Source organism: Trachurus japonicus, chromosome 23, assembly GCF_045865225.1.
Source record: "Trachurus japonicus isolate A0001 chromosome 23, Traja_1.0".
NCBI classification, from domain to species: domain Eukaryota; kingdom Metazoa; phylum Chordata; class Actinopteri; order Carangiformes; family Carangidae; genus Trachurus; species Trachurus japonicus.
Genome location: NC_140929.1, coordinates 4,143,984 through 4,168,203, shown reverse-complemented (window position 1 = coordinate 4,168,203; position 24,220 = coordinate 4,143,984). Strand labels below are relative to the sequence as shown.

General features: G+C 38.7%; 1 protein-coding gene across 8 annotated transcripts in view; it reads right to left on the bottom strand.

Annotated features, from left to right (window-relative positions):
- dgki (diacylglycerol kinase, iota) overlaps positions 1-24,220 on the bottom strand; it is a 113,149-nt gene that overhangs the window by 39,070 nt on the left and 49,859 nt on the right. For 6 of the 8 annotated variants that reach the window (XM_085769969.1, XM_085769973.1, XM_085769974.1 and 3 more), the window contains exons 3-5: positions 7,577-7,672; positions 1,205-1,279; positions 93-149 (exon numbers count right to left, since the gene is read on the bottom strand). In XM_085769969.1, coding sequence (XP_085626095.1) covers positions 93-149; positions 1,205-1,279; positions 7,577-7,672 — 228 coding nt within the window. The remainder of the gene's footprint in view (positions 1-92; positions 150-1,204; positions 1,280-7,576; positions 7,673-24,220) is intronic. The other 2 variants (XM_085769970.1, XM_085769971.1) reach the window with 1 other exon arrangement.

Genomic DNA, 24,220 nt, shown 5'->3' with positions numbered 1-24,220 from the left:
CACATTACAAACATGATACACAACACACACACACACACATTCACACATATTTACACAACCACACACACAAACACACACACACACACACTTACATCTCTGAGGCATCGTGATCCTCCCTCTCTGAACGTCGGCTTACACCTGAAGTTAATCTGAACAAACAGACAAAAGAATAAAGAATAAACATTGAATATTGGTACAAAATATGAAATAATATTCAAACAAAGTGAATATTTAAAGGGATAGTTCAACATTTTGGCAAATTGTCCCATTGCCATAATCCCTATAGTCATAGCAGTATGTTCGTTACCTTTAATTGTCGGTGCAAGCTGTTTTTAGAACGGCGGAGCAGAGCCGTGAGCTGCTCAGAGCTACGCTACGGAGGCTCATGGGATTTCTTGGTTTCCCTCATCAAACTCATCAAATACACAATCCAACAACTCCACAACGCTCTGGTGGACAAGTTGTGACCTGCACATTCACCACGCTATGAGATAATAACACAACGTTACCACACAGAGTTGTTGTAGAGGGAAATGCAGAGACTTCTTGATGAAAAACTGTCCCTGAAGGCAACGCGCATCAGCGGTTTTGCATGAATTTCCCTCTAAAACAACTCTGTCTGGTAACGTTGTGTTATTATCTCATAGCGTGGTGAATGTGCAGGTCACAACTTGTCCACCAGAGCGTTGTGGAGTTGTTGGATTGTGTATTTGATGAGTTTGAAACCAAGAAATCCCATTAGCCTCCGTAGCGTAGCTCTGAGCAGCTCACGGCTCTGCTCCGCCGCTCTAAAAATAGCTTGCACCGACAATTAAAGGTAACGAACCTACTGCTATGACTATAGGGATTATGGCAATGGGCCAATTTGACAAAATGTTGAACTATCCCTTTCACACCTGAATTCATAAAATACATAATTTACACTCATGCAATTGTAATAAAATGTTCTCACAGTGACTAAAGAGCTGCAGAAAAACTCATTATAAGAAACTAAATGTGCTTCAGTTAAATCAATGTAAACGGATCGAGACATAATGACAGAATTAGGACGTTTTCATAATGAACATATGACGACGTGCTGCACAATTAACACTGAATACGTCTCAATCATCATCATCAGGACAAATGTGTCAAATGAACGTGTGTGTGTGTGTGTGTGTCTGTGTGTGTGTGTGTGTGTGTGTGTGCGTGTGTGTGTGTGTACCTTCTCTAGCTGCTCTATGCAGCCGGTGTGAACAACGATCTTACAGGCTGCACATTTCCTCCTGGGGGCCGACTTCTTAAAGGAGAAAACAGACACACAACAACACAAGAGGGCGGTGAGACACATGAACACACACACTGACACACACACTGACACACACACACAAACACACACTGACACACACAAATACACACTTGAATGTGCTCTAACATTTCACTTCTCTGGTTCGACAGCTGCAGACACGAAGAGACGACGCTGCGATGTTTCCTGCTGCACTGTTATTACACTTTGCACGGTACAACATAGATTATCCCTGTGTATATTAATCATAATTGATCAATAACCAATAACTAAACTGAGAGTCTGCAGCCTTTACTCGTTACTGCAGCAGCTCTGTCAGGCCACACTAGCGACACTTTGAGCTGCAGGTGTCGCATGTGCAACAGCTCTGCAGCAGCTGAGGCTCATGGGAAAGTTTTTTTTGCAGGAACTTAGTCATGAAATTCAAAAAATGTTGTTGTTATTAAAGAGGAAATGAATATTTATATTTATGCAACAGTCTGTTATTAGTTATTTGACAGGAGAAGTGGATATTTTATAACCGAATTGTGGCACAAGAGAAAGAATTTCAGGGTTCATCCTCAGGGAACACTGAATATCTGAGCTAAACTTATAAAATATTTGCACATAATATGAATAATTATGTTTTTTTTAAAGCTTTTCGTCTCCCAAATTCTAGGATTTGTTGCCTGTAGCTTTGGTTTCTGCACAATAACTCCTAAAACTCTTGTATTCTGTTAGATTTCTACCATGTTTGATCCTCTGTGACTTCGGTTCAGTTTGATGTTTTAGTGATGAAATGTAAAGATCCGGCTTCACAGGACACCAGGGTTATTGTGACTGTGATCAAAAGGGTTGGAGAAAAATAATCTTTTTTTTATTTATTTCATTTACATTTTACATTTTTTTAGCAAAAGGCAACAAAAACTGCAGTTCCTCTCCCGACCACTAGAGTGAGTCAGTCCCCATTGACTCCCATGTTAAAACAGCCAACGTTACAGCAGAATTAAACATGTTTACAGCTGTAACACTAACAGTTTTTAATTTCCTCCTTTATGACGACTCAACTGGGGGTGAACTTTAATTTAACTCATGTGCTGGCGGATTTTGTTTGTTTTTTTTAGTAGTTTTTCAGCCTCAAGTCGTCTCAATCTGTTGAAGCTCCAGAGCTAAAAGCAAACGTGATGAAAACTGAACTCGACCTGTAAATCAGGGGCGGGAGGATCGGTTGAATTGATGGCTTGGAGATGGAGATGCCCCCGCTCATTTATCACACAGCGTAAAGTGGCAATAAAAAAATAATAGGCGAACAAACACTCAAGATGCCAAAGCTGCTGTTCGTCTCCGATAAATAACGTTTCCCAGCTGCCCCTGCTCCGACGGCAGTCCAACCAGTCATTAAGGAGCGATAATATGACAGCTGATAATGGAGCGGTCACCGGGTTCGCTCTGAGCAGCAACTAAACGTATGAAAACAAACAAAAACAAAGCGACGTCTGATTGGTTCACAGCTCTGAAGGTTTTCATGCTGCTTTAACAAGAAGTAAAGATCATTTCTGAGGATCTTCTCAATATAGATTTGCTGCTGTTGTGGTTGTTGTTGTTGTTGGTGTAAGGTAAGACCTTCCAGTAATTGAGGAAGTCTTTAGAGACCGTGAGTTTTAAGAAAAGAGAAGTGTGATAAACATTTCATGTTGCACGTTGCAAAACGCCCAAAGAGCCACAGGTTTCATCTTCTTGTCTTAGAAACATCAACAGTCTTGGTCAACAACGTTTCTCAACAGTGAGTTCACGTTTTCACAACGACTGCACCAAAGTCTAGATCACTTCTCACTGATTTGTCACAAACATGAACCAGCAAAGATGGATTCGCACGCTCATGTTTACGTTAAGATGTGGAAGAAGTGTTACGTTATAAATGTTTAGTCTCTCGTCCTGAAGATCAGAACTGAAGACGTCTTTCAGATACGAGGCTTCAAGAACTAACAGGACCAGTTTCCTTCCATTTCAGCTCTTAACGACGACGGCTGTCAGGACTAAACCTCCATCACAACCAGGGTTCAAATTAAACAAACTGGCAGTGAAAAAGTTATTAAAGGGACGACGAGGAGTTTTGGAAAGCAGTGTAGTTTTCACACTACATTTCCCAAACAAGACGGACGAAAGCGAAAGCATTTGCCAAGAATGTTTTCATTCATCAAGAATGAAAGTCGGAGGTTGGAAGTCGATCAGATACCCTCGTAGTTCCGATCATTAACGATGCCAACTAGCGATCCGGCAGCGTTATTCCCATGACTCGCTGGGCAGCGTCCGAGAAACCGAAACTAGGAAATGCTGGACGAGTCGACCACTAAATAATAATATCAAAATAACTATAAAGACAAAACGATCTATTTATCGAAAATGGATCATTCACAAGTGGTAACGTAGATTCATCCACATTAATATGAGACTCTTAATAACCAAAAGCAAACTCCTCGGGGTCTCTTTAAGTTCATGGAAATAAAAATAAAAATGGGTAAAAAACTTAATAAAAACTACAACGAACAAAGCAAAACTGACTGAAACTAAAACTGTTGCAGATAAAATCAGTTTCATTCCCTCGATCGCTGCGTCCGGCTCAGTTCAACCTCTCGATCAGACATCGGCGGCCGTATACCGCAAAAAGAAGATCAGCTTAGGGAGCATTTAATGATTTGCCACAACTGGCTAAAGCTCCAGATAAAAGTAAGAGTAAATGTACCATGATGAGGACTAATGGGAACGTTTCTGAGAGGCAACTCAAGGGGAGAAATCCCACAAATTTGAAAGTTGATGGACAGATAATTAAGGCTTTCCTCCTGATACCTGTAATAAACTAAAGCTACGACTAAAACTACATAAAAACTGAGCTTGAACTGCTTCATCACTTGTTAAACTTATTAAAACCACATTGAAATGAAATGGAAAACTCATCTGTAATAAGTGGTCCCTCATCACAACAGGACACAGTTAGCATTTACTAATATGATTGATTGTGTTTTGTTTTGTTTTGTTTGAGTACATGTGGTAGTTTATACTTTATGATATGAAGGAAAGACTGTGGGTAAATAGAACTAAAAGAACTGAAATGTCTTTAAAACCTGGACCTACTGTAGCCCTAGCTCTTAAAATATAAACGTCACATTGATTCAACTTCCCCCTGTGTAATTTAATTTCTCCATCTGTTCCATTTTTTAATGTTCTTTTTGTTCTGTTTTTTATATTGTAAAACTTCTTAAAAATAAAGTTTAAAAAAAAAACCCACATTGAAATACAACTATACGACTGAATTTGCAGCAGTTTGTGTCTTTGCATGTGCGTTGAGCCCTCAGGGCTACCATACACTTTGCAAAAAAAACAAAAATCATTGGTTCTGTTTGATTGATTGATTTTGATTGAAATGTTTATTTCGAATATGAAAATAAAATAATAAAAAAAAGAGAATAAGACAAAACATTTAAACATGAGATATAGAATACATATTCGAAAAGGAGTGAGAAGAAGTAAAACTCCCACCCCCTCTCCTTATATATGACTAGCTAAGATCCTTGTCTAAACATATCTTATGTTACAAAATCATGAATATAATTTATTTATAATTTACTTGTGTTTTTTTTACTTTACGTTTTAATTTAATTTACCTTTACTTATAATTTGCTTATACACACTAATTATACATACATACTAATTATACAAACATACAAACATACATACATACATACACATGTCCACATCCAGATACATACACAAACACACGCGCACATACGTACATGCAAAAGGAAAAAAAACAACAAACAACACCACAAGATAATGACCAGTATAAAAAGATAAAAATAAATATGCACAGCAACTTCATTACACTTGGTGCTACCCAACATCTTCCTCGTCCCTGTACTTCTGAAAAATAGACTCTTTGTACCTCATTTTAAACTGTTTCATGCTTGGACACTGCTTCAACTCCATAGTGAACTTGTTCCATAGTCTCACCCCGCTGACTGAAACACAAAAACCTTTCCTGTTTGTCCGAATTAACGTTAACTTAAAGTTACTTTTACCCCTTAAATTATAACTCCCCTCATGAATACTAAATTATTTTTGTATATTTGCTGGTAATTTATTTTTTGCTTTGAACATGATTTGAGCTGTTTGATAGCCCCAGTGTCTGTAAATTTTAGTACTTTGGACTGTAAGAATAGTGAGTTTGTGTGTTCCTGATAGCCAGCGTTGTGAATGATCCTTATTGCCCTTTTTTGTATGATGGTTAATGGTCGTAGAGATGTTTTGTAGTTGTTGCCCCAAACTTCTGCACAGTACTGAAAATATGGTGAGACCATGGGTTTGTTTCTCTCGTCATCACATTTTCAACATGAGAATCACAGACTCGACAGCGACGACTGGAAACAGAAACAGAGAGCGGTTTCACTTCCTGTCACATCTTCTGGATTCTTCACCTCGTCTTTGACTCTGACTCTGGGTTCTGCAGCTCAGCCCGTTGTTGAAGCGCCGTGAGAACTTGTAAACAGATGTGACAGGAGCTGTTTTCTCTCCGTGCAGCTGCTGCCTGAGACTCTTTTTTCTTTGATGACTAAGACTAAATCGTCCGTATCCAGCTGAGAGCAGGTAGGAATGTGCTTACTCATGTCAACCGTGACTCCTGAAAAGCGATCGCGGATTCCTCTGAGGTTGCGCCGTCCTTTTTAAGAAGGCAGCGCGCCGCTAATGGAATATTTATCTAATTAAATTCCTGACAGACAGAGATTACAGTCATTTTTTTTTACAGCTTCTTCTTCAACAACGCAGCCGTCGCCGCTCTCGCTGTAATTGCTCAGCGTCAGTGGAAATGCAGATGTGTCATTATGTTATTGTGAGAATTAAAGGTTATTTCTCACTCAGCTGCTGCAGAGAGAAGGGCTGAAGATGATTCCCGTGTGCACACAAGTTAAAACACTTTACGGGTAATTTCTTCCCCTTCTTCGTCTTCTTCTTGTTCTGCTTTTTGTTTGTAGACACGGTTCAGCTGAGTGAGTGTGAGGCATCCTGTTGATGATAACGCCACATTAACCAGAGGTTTACAGAGGTTTACAGACCACCTGCTCTGTCCCTCAACTGGATCGTTTGACTTCACTGCTCACAAGGGAAAAGTTGGTTCAGAGTCTAATTTCATGCATTTGATTTCTTTTTCTTTTCTCCTAAATTTAAAATACTGAGCTTTATATTCAGATTCAGATTAACACAACGTGGTCGTCGAGTCTCTGCAGGTGCAGAAGTTTCAACTGTCGCCTCACAGGAAGAAGGTTGTATAAGTTCCTCTGGGTTCACACAGTTTCCTTCCTCCTTCAGAACCTACAGGAGCTGTAGGTGTGACTGTGACAGTGACTGGTTGAAACAGTGATGGATGGATGGCTCTTTGCTTGCAGCATTAAAGCTCCATATAGTAGCTATAAAGGTAGATGTTTGTATTAAAGCTCCATACAGTATAAAGGTAGATGTTTGTGTTAAAGCTCCATACAGTATAAAGGTAGATGTTTGTGTTAAAGCTCCATACAGTGTAAAGGTAGATGTCCATGTGTAGTGTGATTATAAAGCAGCTCTAGGTTCTATATTAATACTGTGAAAGTATCAAAGCCTCAGTCCACAGAGAAATAATGCACACAGCCTGGATTCAGAAACTGAGCCTTAAAACCAGCCGTCAGGACTTCCTGTCACTTTGTGATGTCACAACACAGCAGTCGCATCATTAGCTCCTCCTCTTTTCTGTAGAAAATTAACACTAAAAATATTAGAATTATTAGAATTATCCCAATATGTGTCAAAATTCATGATTTCCTTTCATCGCAAACTAATTGCAGTTTTTTTTTTAATTTGTTCTAGTTTTTATTTAATTAAAGGGCAAATATGCTGCCCTATGCAAATGTATTTTTTATTAAACATGACAAATGTTGTCTAGAAACTCTCAGAGGCCTCACTGCGTAAAAATATTTCACAATATTAATTAAAACTAGCATAAAAAAATACACTCAAGACGGCTTCATCAGAGTGGAAAGTGTCAGCAGAGACGGTTTAGACTGAGACTGAAGCTGATTCATTTTCGACATCTGGATCAAACTAAGTTTTCAAGGTCAAAACAACAGAGAGAGCTGTGGCGTTAAAAGGAATTTACATGCGTTATGACTGCGTTAACCTTGACAGCACTTGTTCTAATACTAGTTTATTTCTTAAAGGTGGATTAACACACACACACACACACACACACACACACACACACAGACACACGGCGTGGCGGCCACTCACTGCGGTCTTCAGCAGGCAGGTGTCCTCTCCCAGGTAACACAGCTCTCCTGAGCAGCTCGTCTCCATCCACAGGTGATCTCCGTTCACCGCGTTCTCCTGCACAGTCAGGGAGGAGGAAACCATGACGACATAATAATAACAACAACACCTCACATTATCCCTCCCTCCCTCTCTCTCTCTCCATATGATCTCAGTCACATTAAAGCGCCACCATATGCACATAACAAACACTCCACGGTCAACGAGCGTGGAGCACCTAATGGCTGCTGCTGCTGCTGAGTGGGAGGAAACATCACAGTGACTGGTAATTGAAGGTGCTAATCAACACACTACAAGAGCAAACACACACCTACAGAACACACACACACACACACACACACACGTGCATGTCATCATGTAAGTGTGTGTGTGTGCTAGGACAAGGACGACACTCGGGCCAGACAGCGTTGTGTTATTGTGTAATATCAGGTTTTATTGGCCGATATTACAGATGTGCATGAAAACAATCAACAAATAATAAATTAATTCATACTAGAAACTATTTTGATAGTCAAATAGTTGTATTTTTAAGAAAATAAAAGCCTTAAATATTTGTATATTTGCATTTAAAGGGACAACGAGGAGTTTCTATTCGGTTATAAAAAAGTCTCATGTTAATGTGGATGAATCTACGTTACCACTTGTTAATGGTCCCATTTTCAATAAATATATCGTTCTGTCTCTATCGTTATTTTGTTATTATTAGTGGTGGCGGAAATGCTGGTCGGGCCGACCAGCATTTCCTTCGTGGCGAGTCATGAGAATAACGCCGCCAAATCGCCGTTTATGGTCGGAACTACGACGATATGTGAACCTCTTTGAACCTCTGACTTTAATTATTGATGAATGAAAACATGAGTCTGTCTTGCGCCGGTCAAAGAATTTCACAGTGCGCAGAGGCTCATAAATGTAGTGTGAAAACACTTCGCTTTTCCAAAACTCCTCATTGTCTCTTTAACTTTAAAAATATAAGTTTTTTTTGTATTTTTTTTGTCACATGGTGAAAAAATGGTGAGAAAATCTAAGGACATCACTTTGGTCTATGGGAAATTAAAACCCAACATGTTTTACTCTTCTCTTGGTAAAACAATCAATTTAAAAAGGGTCAAGTCATATGAATGGGATGTATTGAGTATATATTTAGATTTTCGGGGGGAAAAGGTCAAACACCCCGGTGACCTCACACAACTTATGGAGCTTTTCCACTACACAGTTACAGAGAGAGAACTTTATCTTATTAGATAAAACAAATATTGACAGTTTTTTTTATTTTATTTTAGGACATAATTAAATGGTGAAAAGGTGATAAATCACATTGTATCATAATATATGTTATTGCAAAACTCAGGATATTGCAAAAAATATTGATATTATTTTATATTATTCTTAAATCTCATTGTGTTTTTGTTTCTTGACACTTTTTTAAAGCAATATCTGTAAATTAAATATGGTTTAAAAAATAGAGTAATAATAAAACATCAACTCAAGGACAAACTGATGTGAATTTGGTGGCTTAAGCTCAAAGGTCAAAGGTCACAGTGACTTCACAGTATGTGATAGGCCATTGACACATTCACTTGACTTTGAGCGGGGGGTCAAAGGTCAGGGGGCTGGTGGTGACATCACATTGTAATATCTCAGTGACGCCTCGTGGGAACTTCATACAACCAAAGACGGTTTATAAACCAAGACCTTCCATGACGAGCAGCTTCCTGTATGATGTCACTAGGCTTCTGCTCGGCCACGCCCCTTTAGGGAGACCAGAGGCAGCCTGGAGTGTATTGACTCCAATGGGACAATTTAACGTGAACACAGATATGGTCGATTCTTTCTTCCCACAGTCACTGAAGTAAATTTTGGACTCATTTTTCACAAGCCACATCTCTTCTGAACAGTTTGACACGAAAATGGCAATTTTCAGACCTACACATCAGGAGAAAATCCACTTTGTTCAAGACCTGTCTCTGTCTCTACAACACACTCTCGCCAGATTTGGCACAGATCTCCTAGGCAACGTCAAACAAACGGCCGCGAACTCCCGTGAAAATGATTTAAATTATTTTTGTCATGCTAAATATGACTGTTAGTAGTGTAAATATGTAATGTTATCATAAGAAAATATAAATATCTGACTTTCATCTACCTACAAATTGTATAAATCCACACACACGATCACAGACGAGGTGGTGACGGTTGGCCACGCCCACTTAGAGAGACAGGAAGTGTATACCATTTCTATCATTGGAGCAGCAGCTCATGGAGGATCTTTCCATATATTGAATATCTTTGATACAACCTCTGCTGGTCAAAGGTCAAAGGTCAAGTTGACCTCAGACTCCACACGGAGAGAAACGACCACGAGGAGTTTCTGATTCTTCTGTTTTCTTTTTTAAAGTAACTTGTGTTTTTATGTAGAGTTTGATTTTTTCAGTGAACATCAGAGCTGATAAAAGCAGCAGAAGTCTTTTCTTATGTAATTGAGTTAAGACGCTCGCCGCCGTCACCGCCACCGATGAGCTGCAGCAGCCGCTCGTTAATCTACAGAGCGTCGTCGTCACAGAAACAACCTTCTTAAGCATGGGATGGATTTATACGGTCATCTCCGCCCGAGGAAAACGTCTCTTCTCTCTCCCTCTCTCTCTCTGTTCCTCGACGTCTCTCAGACATTAAATAGTGTGTGATAAAGACTGAGTGTAATGATTATCAGTGTGTGTGTGTGTGTCGTGCAGAGAGCTAAAGGCCAGTGATGACGTGGCGGCAGCGTCCCTGCAGACAGAGCCCAGATGTGTCCACTTCCACCTTCCAATTAACATCATTAATACTGTGATTCATGCATTGATTATTTATCAGAGGAGGAAACGAGGAGTCGACAGCTTTTCTACCAGTTTTCTGTTTGTTTTCCATCTTTCTTTCTTTTTTTTTTTGTAAGTCTGGTGCGTTTTAATTTGAAAATCCTCTGAAACCGTCCCTCTGTCGCTCCGTCACACTCCTTCTCTTCTTGTTGGATCAGATGAAAATAGCAGCTCAACTTTCTTCTGTGTTAAATCCTCTGTCAACAATCAAAAAGTTGGCAGCACTGGTTTTTTTTCTCTGCTGCCCACCCAGTTTCAGAAGAATTAGATCATTTCACTGGATTTTTTTTTCTCCGATTTGAAGGAATTTATAATTAAATCGAGTTTAAAAGTCATTTTTAAAAAAAATTACAGATTATTTACAGGTGAGTTTTGACAAGATGGAAACAGACGGTTCGCTGCAGGTGTAATAAACACAGAGTATTAATGTTTTATCATATGAGAGTTTTAAAATAATGACTGAAAGTGAGATGAGCAAAACAAAAACTTTATCGTGATGAGATAAAAACAAATATTTGTACAGTTTTTTATAATTAGAAGGTGTAAAAAGGTGACAAATCACATTGTATCATAATATGTTATTGCAAAACTCAGGATATTGCAAAATGTTTAGGCCTCTTCTATGTGTAAATAAACTTTTTTTTAAGGTTTTTATGGCTTTTATTGTTTTTGTCTGTGTCTTGACACTTTTACATGAGATCAACGTCACTGTTTTCTTGTCTATGACCTTTTAACTGATCTTTTAGTTCAAATCCAGGTTGAATGAATTAAGACTGAAAACACAGCAAACATCCAAGCAAACACAAACCTAATTTAAAATTTGAATTGGTATTGATTTCCCCCTTTTCTTGCAGATCTGATACTGATCCAATAAATCCACTGCTGATTATTATAATGCTGATAAACTACAATAACAATGGTGAGATTTTATGCAGTGAAGAGTTAAACTGTGCTTTTATAAGGTGGTTATAGAAATCAAAACATGTATCAAATATCGCAATATATCCTATAATATCACAATATAATTCACTGTGGAGGTGGAGGTGATCAACACTTTAATCCACTAGTTTAGTTTTTAGATTATTTTTTAAAGGAGAATTCACAGAGGACAGTGAACGCCTCATCTTTTCCTTTGATTTGACCTTTGTCTGATGAAATGTGACACACACACACACACACACACACACACACACACATACACACCAATAGGGGGAACAGGGGACCTGTCGGGCCAAGCTGCCAAGAGGGGTCTTATGTTTACACTTATTTTGAAAAAACAAACATGGAATATAAAATTTACTTTTAAGGTGTTTTACCATAATATTACTGAAAATGTGACTTTTAATTATTTTTAAAGAAATTGCCAAGAGGGGACTTGGATCTCTGAGCGACATTTACCTATCAAAGAGTGGACCTCCACATACTGCAGTGGAGCTGTCTGTACCCATTCATTCACCTAACGACCCATTCACCTAATGAGTCTTTGTTTACAACAATGACTTTCTCAGTTTCTTTCAAAAATGGATAATATAACTTTAGAGTTATCATTACTTATTTTAAAGTCTCTGTAGTACAAATTGTATATAAATATATAATCATGGCCACATTTGAGAGTGAATATTTTTTATTGAATTGCATGCAGTTCAGAAGTAACATGACTGCATGCACTAATATCAAGTTCTGCAGTATAAGCAACAACATTTACTTTAAACCGGCTTTAATATAGATTAATTCTTTTTTCTTAACAAAGATAATTTGCTCGTCCGTCTTTACTCATCCATAAATGCGTTGCCTCTGTCATTCTTAGCAGTCCAAGAGGGGATCTACTATCATCTCAATTTTAAATAACATTTGGTTTCAACCAATTAATAGGAAATAGGAATGCATTTTATTTATTGTTTTGCATTGCAGAAAAAAGGTCCACACTTGGTTCATATGGAATGACAGGGGTCCACTGTTGGCTGGTGCATAATGACACAGGTTCCCACTTAGTTAGCATGGAGTGACATACACACTCCATCATGTATGAATATGAAAGAAATAAGCAAAAGTGATCATTCTTAAGATATTTTTTTTTCATCAAAACTTAACACAAACATTTCTAATAAAGTAGCACCAATAATGTTTTCATTATTTTTAAATGTAGGTTGTACTACTGCAACACACATATCTACAGTCTATTAATTTTTCCCCTACAAGAGTTTTATACTCCTTGACTGCATTTTTTTTATAGGAAAAAAATATTTGAATTAAAACTAAGGGTTTTAGGTCATTTTAATGTACTTGCATCATGAATCTGTATTTATGAGGATGTATTTTATTTACTGTTTTACATTACAGAAAAAGGTCCACACTTGGTTTATATGGAATGACAGGGGTCCACTGTTGGTTGGTACGGAGTGACACACACACTCCAGCATGGGTGGATAAGCAGAAATGAGAGAAATTGCTAAGTTTTGAGATACATTTTTAATCTAAATTTAATACAAACATTTGTAACTATTAATACACACAACACACACACACAAACACATGCAAACACACATATTTAAACTAAAGTAGCACTGGTGAAGTTGTCATTGTAGTTTTTTTAAAACATGGAATGTACTGTGAAAACTCAATGGCAACCTATCAAGATACTTAAGGGAATATTTCAGTTATTGACATTTATGGCTCAACAATAAAACATGTATGGGAAAATAAAGGAGGCGCTGGGGGGTCATCAGTTTGTCTGAGATACAAGGGATAATTCTTCTAGAGGATGGATTAACCTCACTAAGTAATATGATATACCACTGCAACACACCTTTCTACAGTCTGTCAAGTTTTTGACTTAATGCAGTTTCACACTCCTTGACTGCATTGTTGTCATGGGAAAACTACTTTAAATAACTAAACTCAGGATTCAACATGGTCTGATGGCCCAGAGCCACAAAGTGTTATTCTGTAGTCACCTAATGTCCCATATAGATGAAGCTCTGTGGTGGCCACCTATTGTCACTCTTCTACTTTTTAACAGCACATGGTTTCAATCAATTTTAATGTACTTGCATTCTAAATCTATATTAATAGGGATGCATTTTACTTATTGTTTTGCATTGCAGAAAAAAAAGGTCCACACTTGGTTTATATGGAATGACAGGGGTCCACTGTTGGTTGGTGCATAATGACACAGGTTCCCACTTAGTTAGCATGGAGTGACATACACACTCCCTCATGTATGAATATGAAAGAAATAAGCAAAAGTGATCATTCTTAAGATATTTTTTTTTCATCAAAACTTAACACAAACATTTCTAATAAAGTAGCACCAATAATGTTTTCATTATTTTTAGGTTGTACTACTGCAACACACATATCTACAGTCTATTAATTTTTCCCCTACAAGAGTTTTATACTCCTTGACTGCATTTTTGTTATAGGAAAAAATATTTGAATTAAAACTAAGGGTTTTAGGTCATTTTAATGTACTTGCATCATGAATCTGTATTTATGAGGATGTATTTTATTTACTGTTTTACATTACAGAAAAAGGTCCACACTTGGTTTATATGGAATGACAGAGGTCCACTGTTGGTTGGTGCGGAGTGACATATACACTCCAGCATGGGTGGATAAGCAGAAATGAGATAAATTGCTAAGTTTTAAGATACATTTTTAATCTAAATTTAATACAAACATTTGTAACTATTAATACACACAACACACACACACAAACACATGCAAACACACATATTTAAACTAAAGTAGCACTGGTGAAGTTGTCATTGTAGTTTTTTTAAAACATGGAATGTACTGTGAAAACTCAATGGCAACCTATCAAGATACTTAAGGGAATATTTCAGTTATTGACATTTATGGCTCAACAATAAAACATGTATGGGAAAATAAAGGAGGCGCTGGGGGGTCATCAGTTTGTCTGAGATACAAGGGATAATTCTTCTAGAGGATGGATTAACCTCACTAAGTAATATGATATACCACTGCAACACACCTTTCTACAGTCTGTCAAGTTTTTGACTTACTGAAGTTTCATACTCCTTGACTGCATTGTTATCATGGGAAAACTACTTTAAATAACTAAACTCAGGATTCAACATGGTCTGATGCCCCAGAGCCACAAAGTGTTATTCTGTAGTCACCTAATGTCCCATATAGATGAAGCTCTGTGGTGGCCACCTATTGTCACTCTTCTACTTTTTAACAGCACATGGTTTCAATCAATTTTAATGTACTTGCATTCTAAATATATATTAATAGGGATGCATTTTACTTATTGTTTTGCATTGCAGAAAAAAAAGGTCCACACTTGGTTTATATGGAATGACAGGGGTCCACTGTTGGTTGGTGCATAATGACACAGGTTCCCACTTAGTTAGCATGGAGTGAAATACACACTCCATCATGTATGAATAAGAAAGAAATAAGCAAAAGTGATCATCCGTAAGAGAACTCTTTCATCACAGCTCCACGTTACACTTGTTCCAGGCTCTGCCCGTCGTTTTTCTCTAGAAATAGAAACTTTTTCCAACTTTTTTATCTCCGTAGCGATCGCACTCGTCTTCTCCTTCTTCTTCACTTCTTGCTCTGATCTACAGTCTCATTCGTTCTACACATCCCAGAAGCCCCAAAATTACTCACAGTGTGGGCGACAGCGTCCCCATTTACCAGCCGCAGAAAACTGCGTTTGACATATGTCAATGGCACTCAATGAGTTAAGTGGGAGGTACACAATAAATCTATTTCTAATCAAATTTATTTTGAAAACAAATAGTAGACTGGCAATCTGATTCAGTGATTAATTTGTTACACATTTGGGTTGCTTCCTAATGATTTTTTGATGTTTTAGTACCCAGCCTAACACAAGTGTGTATATTCCTTACTATCTACAGTATGTATGTGCCTTGTAGGCACTTTACTTGCAAGTGTGTGTATGCAGTGTTTTATAAATCTGAATATTTTTTGTCACATCACATCTACCCCGACACTTTAGAGCGCTTCTGTCTCGACGCCGTGTTTGCCTTCGTTCTGACCTGAACACAGCATGTGTTGTTTGGGTTAGAAACATGCACATTTGCAAAGGAAAAAAAGCTAAATCGATTAGCGGAATCATTAAAGCAGAAGTAAGTGGTCCGGTCGTTTTCGCTAATGCTGCGTTCCAGGCAGGCTTTTGAAATCGTAAATTACAGCTTCAAGTCACAACTTACGACTTTGTAACGTTCCAGGCAACCCACTCGTGTTTTTCCGACCTGTTTTACCGGTGAAAGTCACTATAACGGCCACTCGTAACTTCTGACCCGTGAACTCGTACCAGATCGAACTGGTACAACTTCACGGTCGGAAAAATACGAGTTTCCTTGAACGCACCATAACAGTCATCGTCCCTACGTCACCACATTCAGGCACATCCCTTGGCTGCACACACAGCCCTGCATGCCGTTCTCTCTCCTCATTGGATAAAAACTGTAGTATACGATAAATGTTTTCAGAGCAGAGCAGAGTGACTGACAGACCCGTGTTTCAGACCAAACACTCTATATAAGTGATTGCTGTCGGAAGATATAACTATTTAAGACTTATATTAACACAAATATATCACTTACTTCTGCTTTAAGCATGCACACACACAATCCCAAGGAAATGATCACGTGGGAACCAGTTCTGAAGAGGAACCGGTTCTCAGTTCCCACCCATAGACTTCAGTCTATGATGTGGACACAAAAGCATTCCTCTACATTGAAGTAGTGAAGTCATCAACACTCATGTATTTCACAGATCCTAAATCCTGGTACACACATAGAGATTCTCTAAATTTCAACCAATTTTTTTTATCTGTGAAAGACCCCACACATGAAGATAAAAAATCTGTGATTGAACAGTTTTGATCGTATTGTGTGTGGTGCGCTGTGATATTCCAAACACAGCTCACCACACACATTAAGATTTTTCAGAATCTTGACCCTCCGGTCAGAAAACTCAGAAAGAGATCCGTATTGTTGTAGCTACTCTTTCGGGTCTATTTCCGGAATGGACAATGAGAGTGATGTAATTTTTTTTTAATGAAAGCGGGACACTTCAGCCTTTACAACGATACCGTCTGTGTGTGTCTGTGTGTCTGTGGCTTGGGACGCCGAGCAGTCAAGGGGCTGTGAGCGGCGGTCACATGATCGCTTAAACATGGCTGCTCTATTGCCGGCTATTGCCGGCTATGATCGCTACCGTCTTTGCTATCGGCTATCAGGAAATCTCCCGTGTATGCGTGAATGTCTGTGTGAACCTCATGTAATGCCAGGGTTGCACCGTGGCTCTCTGTGGGATTGCCGGTGTTGTGTCGAGAAGTGGCTTGCCGCGAGCAGCATGCAGAGCTTGGCAAGCAGGCACTTCTCAGCACAACACCAGCTTTCCACACACAAGATGACTTTTGATTTGTAAATATTGAACATGTTTAATATTTACGATTATCGGCGTCAAACGTTTTCCGAGGCGATTGTTGTGAGAATTTTGACTCTTAACACACCACACACTACAAGAGAATCTCATAAAATAATCTTAAGACCTTAGGATAATCGGCCGATTTTTGTCTTTGGTCGGAAGGGGGAAAATCGGAGCAAAATCATGTGTGTGGTAGGCTTAACTCTACCTCCACTCTCCACTCTAAATGTGGAACTGGCTTCTGAGAAGTGAGTGAAGTGAGTGAAGGCTTTAAATCTGTGCCAGACGACTTGTGTCAGTCCTTGACTGTCGGCAGTGTGGGGGATGGTTTCTTGTAGCTGACGATGGTCGTTAGCAACTCTGAAGGGCAACCTGGAAAAGACTAACATCCTTCAGCCAAGATCTTATATCCAAATCAGACTAGCAGACAATGGAATTCCCCAGTCCTAGGTTGGCCATGTGCTACACACCTATGGACTTCTGTGACAACTGTAAAGAGTGGGTGTCCCAGCAATAATCCACCCTGTCAAGTCTTTGATGAGTTTTGTAAAGGTGTGTGATGCCTTGTGATCAGTATAATATTTTGTCAGCCTTTATATGATCTACCATTGTGTGCCAGTAGAAATGTTGTCTGAAATTAGGATTAATCAGATTTCCAGAGATACAGGGGATAAATCAGCTATAGTGGATGGAATAACTCCAAAATACCCACTGTTGAACTACTGCAACACACATTTTTACTTACCAAACTGTTAGCTCTACTGGAGTTCATGTATACCTGTCTGAATATTTTTGGTCCACAACAAAAATGAAAACTAAAGCTAAATTTGTGTTTTTTTTCTGTATATTACACACTGTATCACATCGTCATACACATCTATAGATGAAATTGGTGTATAAATTGAAACCTAATTTAAAGTTGTCAAAAGGTACAGAATTGGCACAGGATCAGAGAGTTTACATTAAGTGGGAAGTACACAATAAAAGCTGTATTCAGTTCACACTGGTGCTCAGCAGAAATGGGTCTGGTTGCTTTCAGGATGTGTGGATTGTACATTCAACAATCCCATATTACCTTATTCATAGCATCTGAAGTGGATTATAAACAAATTCAATTAATTGTGTTCAGAAGATGGTAAAACGTTATCTAATTAATGTATATTTTTAAGTAATTCATTTCTTATCTATTTTGGTTGTTTCCTAATGATTTTCTTTTGTTTCAGTACCCAGCTAAACACAAGTGTGTATATTCCTTATTATCTAGGTATAACCTTGTGCATGTTGTAGTAAGCAATGTGACTTCATTACATTTACACACAGTTTTCTAAGTCGAGTTGAACATTTTTAATGGGGTTTCAGTCTATGATGTGGGCACAAAACATTCCTCTACATTGAAGTAGTTAAGTCGCCAGCACTCATGTATTTCACAGATCCTATCTTTAAGGTAGAGTTGTTGAACTGGGATCTGAGAAGTGAGTGAATGGAGTGAGAGCGGAGTGAGAGCCAGATGACCTGTGTCAGTCCTTGAGTGTGGGCAGTGTGGGGGATGGTTTGTCGTCGCTGACGATGGTCGTTAAGCTTTTTCAGGTTGGGCTTCAGAGTTTCTACCTTCTTTCAGCCAATATCTTTATCCAAATCAGACCGACTGAGACACAGGTATTCCCAGGTCTTAGGCTGGCCATGTGCTACCTACGCACCTATGGCCTTTGGTGACTCAACTTCTGTGGCAACTGTAAAGAGTGGGTGTACCAGCAATATTCCATTTTGTCTAAAGAATTGTCAGTTCTTTAATGAGTTTTGTGAAGGTGTGTTATAATATTCTGTGACAGGGCCTTTATATGAGCCACCATTGTCTGCTAGTAGTAATGCTGTCTGAGAACAATTAACATGGAATAAGAAATTAGGATTCATCAGATTGTCATGGATACAGGGAATATGTCAGTGTGTGGACGGAATAACCCCAAAAACCCCCCTGTTAAACTACTCATTAAAAGGTATTTAGAAAATCAAGGGAAACAAAGGAACGCATAAATATAAAAACACATGCAAAGCCTTACAAAGCCTTGTAAAGGACAATTAGGACACAGCAAGAACTATATTCCTCAGACACGGTCCACACCACTGTCAACTTTTTTTATTTGTGTTGCAGCAGTTCAACATTGAGCTATTTGGGGTTATTCCATCCACACAATGCCTTATCCCTTTTATCTCTGACAATCTGATGAATCCTAATTTCTTGTGCCATGTTAAGTAAGCTGTTGTTCCCAGACAACATTTCTGGCAGAGAATGGTAGCTCATAAAAATGCTCTGTGACTCTATATTGCATTTACCCATGTCTCAGTCAGTCTGATTTGAATGTAAGTAAGTGGAGTGAAATGCACACTCCATCATGTATGAATAAGAAAGAAATAAGCAAAAGTGATCATCCTTAAGAGAAATTTTTCATCAAAACTTAACACAAACATTTCTAATAAAGTAGCTCAGATAAATACAGTGGGGCCAGGCCGTTGCTTTAAAAAGTTATATGTTAAGAACAGGAGTAATGTGCTCACGTCTATTAGTGTTAGTTAAAAGACGGGCAGCAGCGTTTTGGACAAGTTGGAGGCCACTGAGCGAAGACTGGGAGACGCCAACATAAAGTGCATTGCAACAGTCCAATCTAGAACTGATTACTGCAACGCATGGATGGCTTTCTCGAGGTCGTGACAGTTTAAAAACATTTTGACTGTGTGAATGTGTGTGGCAATAGTTTAACATAGGGATCCTCTCAATTAATTATCCCTTGTATCTCTGACAAACTGATGATCCCCCATTCCCTCTGTATTTTCCCATATCAAATTGTCGTATATCAGTAGGCTACCTCTTTGATGGTTTACTTGTACATAATATCATCGTAGGTTGCCATTGAGTTTTCACAGTACCCCCCACATAAAAAAACACAACATTACCGTTGCTACTTCATTATAAATGTTTGTATTAAGTTTTGATGAAAGTTTTGAGCTTTTGAGGTTAATCCATCCTCTAGAAGAATTATCCCTTGTATCTCAGACAAACTGATGACCCTCCAGCTCCTCTTTTATTTTCCCATACATGTTTTATTGTTGATCCATAAATGTCAATAACTGAAATATTCCCTTAAGTATCATGATAGGTTGCCATTGAGTTTTCACAGTAACTAACCCTAAGTAACTAAATATGTGTGTTTGCATGTGTTTGTGTGTGTGTGTGTGTTATGTGTATTGATAGTTACAAATGTTTGTATTAAATTTAGATTTAAAATGTATCTTAAAACTTAGCAATTTCTCTCATTTCTGCTTATCCACCCATGCTGGAGTGTGTGTGTCACTCCGCACCAACCAACAGTGGACCTCTGTCATTCCATATAAACCAAGTGTGGACCTTTTTGTTCACATGCATTAAAAAAGTAAAAGTCTGACCATAGGTGGCCCCAACAGGGCTTCATTTATGTGAGATGTACGTGGCCAAAAAGTAACTTTTTGTGGCTCTGAGCCATCAGGCCATGTCAAACTGTGAGTAGTTTAAGTATTTTCCCGTGACAACAATGCAGTTAAGTAGTAAAACACCAGTACTAGGGATGTCCCGATCCGATCACGTGATCGGAAATCGGGGTCGATCATGTGGTTTCAGACTCGATCGGAATCGGACGTTACATCCCGATCAGGAATCGGATATATTACATATCTACATGTCAGGGTTTCCCTATCTGTCTAAAGCGAAGACGGGCCGCATGGGGGCGTTCAGATGTATCATCTTTTGCACTCTCAAACACATTACTTTTACTGTAGACGTTCGTCATGTGCGCTCATTACCCAAAGCGACGCGCATTCGGTGCAGCATGCTTGTGTTTTGTGCATGGTCTGTGGCGCACAGCTCCACGGTGTGTGTGTGTGGCTGCGTCGTCGCGGACAAGTAACGATATGAAATGACGGCGCTTGCGAGAGTGTGAGAGACGATCGTGTCACCGTGTCAGCTCACTGTTTGTTTGTGTGTGTGTGGCTGCGTTGTTTCACTGCTGACTTCCAAGCAGCTTGTTGTTGATGTTTGAGCGCTACACACACCTGCAGCAACAACAGTCACTGCAGCTTCTACTGAGAGCGAGTCCGACGTAACGCACGTGAGACCGACACACGGACCGACCGCGCAGATGTCGCGGACATTGTTAAACTTCTCATACTGTTGAATAAAAAACTACCGTTGTGTTGCGTGATGGCAGATACAGAACCAGGTATTTATTTAAAGTTAGAGAGGGAGAAGGAGCAAGGTGAGCTGGGTGAGGGAGGGAGGGAGGGAGGGAGGGAGAAGGAGCGGAGTGAGTGAGGGAGGGAGGTGAGGGAAGGGGGGGGGGGCAGACAGGCAGGAGAGGGTGGGATCAGGGGAGAGAGGCTGGTGATTGAGAAAGACATGATAAGCTATTTTATTTTTGACCAAATGTTCTTGTTGTTGACTTATGGATAACGGCATTAATATTATACTGTAGAGCTACTGTGCTAATATACATTGAGAGTTTGATATCATGGCATGTCTTACAATACTGCAATAAATGTCATGGGCTTGTTATTGAGGTAGAGTATTATTGTGAGATTGTGATATTGTTACATCCCTAGTAGAGCACAAAGAACAGAAAAATAGTGGGATGATACAGTTGATCTACATTAAAAACTTTACTGCGTTGCCAAAGTATCGGATCGGGACTCGGTATCGGCAGATACTCAAAATCAAATGACTCGGACTCGGACTCGGGGGCAAAAAAATGTGATCGGGACATCCCTAACCAGTACAGTGAAAAATTAATAGACTGTAGAAATGTGTCTGGCAATAGTTTAACATAGGGACTTTGTGAGATTAATCCTCTCAATGAATTATCCCTTGTATCTCTGACAAACTGATGATCTCCCAAACCCTCTGTATTTCCCCCAAAGATAACAAATTGCCGTGCCAATACTTTAATATCAGTTACTCTTTGATGGTTTACTTGTACATAATATATCATCGTAGGTTGCCATTGAGTTTTCTGTAATATAAAACAGTAAATAAAATACATCCTTATGAATACAGATTTATGATGCAAGTACATTAAGATTACCCTAAATCCTAAAACCCTCTATTAAAAAATGAATAGACTGTAGAAATGTGTGTTGCAGTAGTACACCCTACATTTAAAAAATAATTACAACATTATTGGTGCTACTTTATTAGAAATGTTTGTTTTAAGTTTTGATGAAAGTTTTCTCTTAAAAACTATCACTTTTGCTTATTTCTTTCTTATTCATACATGATGGAGTGTGTATGTCACTCCATGCTAACTAAGAGGGATCGTGTGTCATTATGCACCAACCAACAGTGGACCCCTGTCATTCCATATAAACCAAGTGTGGACCTTTTTCTGCAATGTAAGTCAACTAATAATTCCTATACAGATTGAGAACACATGTATATTGTAAAATTGAAACCCTGTGCTTAAAAAAACTGGACAAGCAACAATAGCAAGGTCAATTATTTTTAATGTTTAATCAGAATTCAACAGAAATTATCTAAATGACCATTTTATCTCAAATTTTGTTATGGGTGATCAATTTTTTCAATATTTTAAAATTTCTATTATACCTAATACAGTGTTGAGTTTAAACTAAGACATCCATGAAACTGGGACCTTCATATTTTGTTACGAAGAATAACAAATTATTTTTCAAGGTACTGGTTTGTTCACTAAGGAGCCTGTTTGATAGCCTCTCTACAGTCTGAAAGGCTGCCGGGCTGCAAGTCGTTCACACTATGGAGGAGTGTAAGAAACGACGTGTGTGAATGAGTCGTTAAAACCCCTGCTCCAGCCTGCCGGGGCACTGCTGAATATGGTATTTTACACACACACACACTCAGGTCCCCTCTTGGCTAAAGTTGAAAAAATTAACCAGAAGGTTTTTCACATGATTTTAAGTTGATTTAAAGCATGTCCAACAGGGACCTAAAAAAAGTCCCCTGTTGGCTGCTTGGTCCCCTGTTGGTGAATGTGTAACGACGCCGATGTCCCCTCTTAGATAGGAACAACAGTGCACACACACACACACACACACACACACACACACACACACACACACACACACACACACACACACACACACACACACACACACACACACACACACACACACACACACACACACACACACACACACACACACACAGGCAGGTGTGAATAATTCAGATTCATTTTTGTCATCACAGATTGCCTGAGAGATCAGTTTGGAGGAGAACGGCTGAAATGGACCGACATTAATTTTGCATGTGTTTGTTCGGTTTAGAGAGAAATAAATAAATAAAATAAATAAAAAAATAAAAGTTTTTGCTCTGTTTTTTTTTTCCAGAGAGGCTTCACCTCATCATCCTGACATTTCCCTGAGCGTCTTAGTGAAATCCATTAAAATAAACGCAGAAAAAAGTCACATCTCATAAAGTCTCATCTCATAAAACTTTCTCTCAACAACATTTTCTTCGATCAACAGGAGGAAAACGACTTCTTTCTGTTTTTCGTCTTCTTTTTCTTCGTGCACATGAACATACGGACGCTGAAACACGTCTGCTGATCAATCTGGTGGCGACAAAATCCAAATGTTGTTCAGTGACTCATCTGAACGGAAACGAAGACGAAGACGACGTCTTTACACAACAGGTGAAACTCAGAGGGGAGAAATGATGGAGACTTTAATCCTCCTTTAATATGAAAGCTCCTTCAGAATAAAGGTAGATGTTTGTGTTAAAGCTCCTTCAGAATAAAGGTAGATGTTTGTGTTAAAGCTCCTTCAGAATAAAGGTAGATGTTTGTGTTAAAGCTCTTTCAAAATAAAGGTAGATGTTTGTATTAAAGCTCCTTCAAATTAAAGGTAGATGTTTGTGTTAAAGCTCTTTCAAAATAAAGGTAGATGTTTGTATTAAAGCTCCTTCAAAATAAAGGTAGATGTTTGTATTAAAGCTCCTTCAAAATAAAGGTAGATGTTTGTATTAAAGCTCCTTCAAAACAAAGGTAGATGTTTGTGTTAAACTCCTTCAGAATAAAGGTAGATGTTTGTGTTAAATCTCCTTCAAAATAAAGGTAGATGTTTGTGTTAAAGCTCCTTCAGAATAAAGGTAGATGTTTGTGTTAAAGCACCTTCAAAATAAAGGTAGATGTTTGTATTAAAGCTCCTTCAAAATAAAGGTAGATGTTTGTATTAAAGCCCCTTCAAAATAAAGGTAGATGTTTGTATGCTCCATACAGTATAAAGGTATGGACTTCCTGTCACTTTGTGATGTCACAACTAAGCC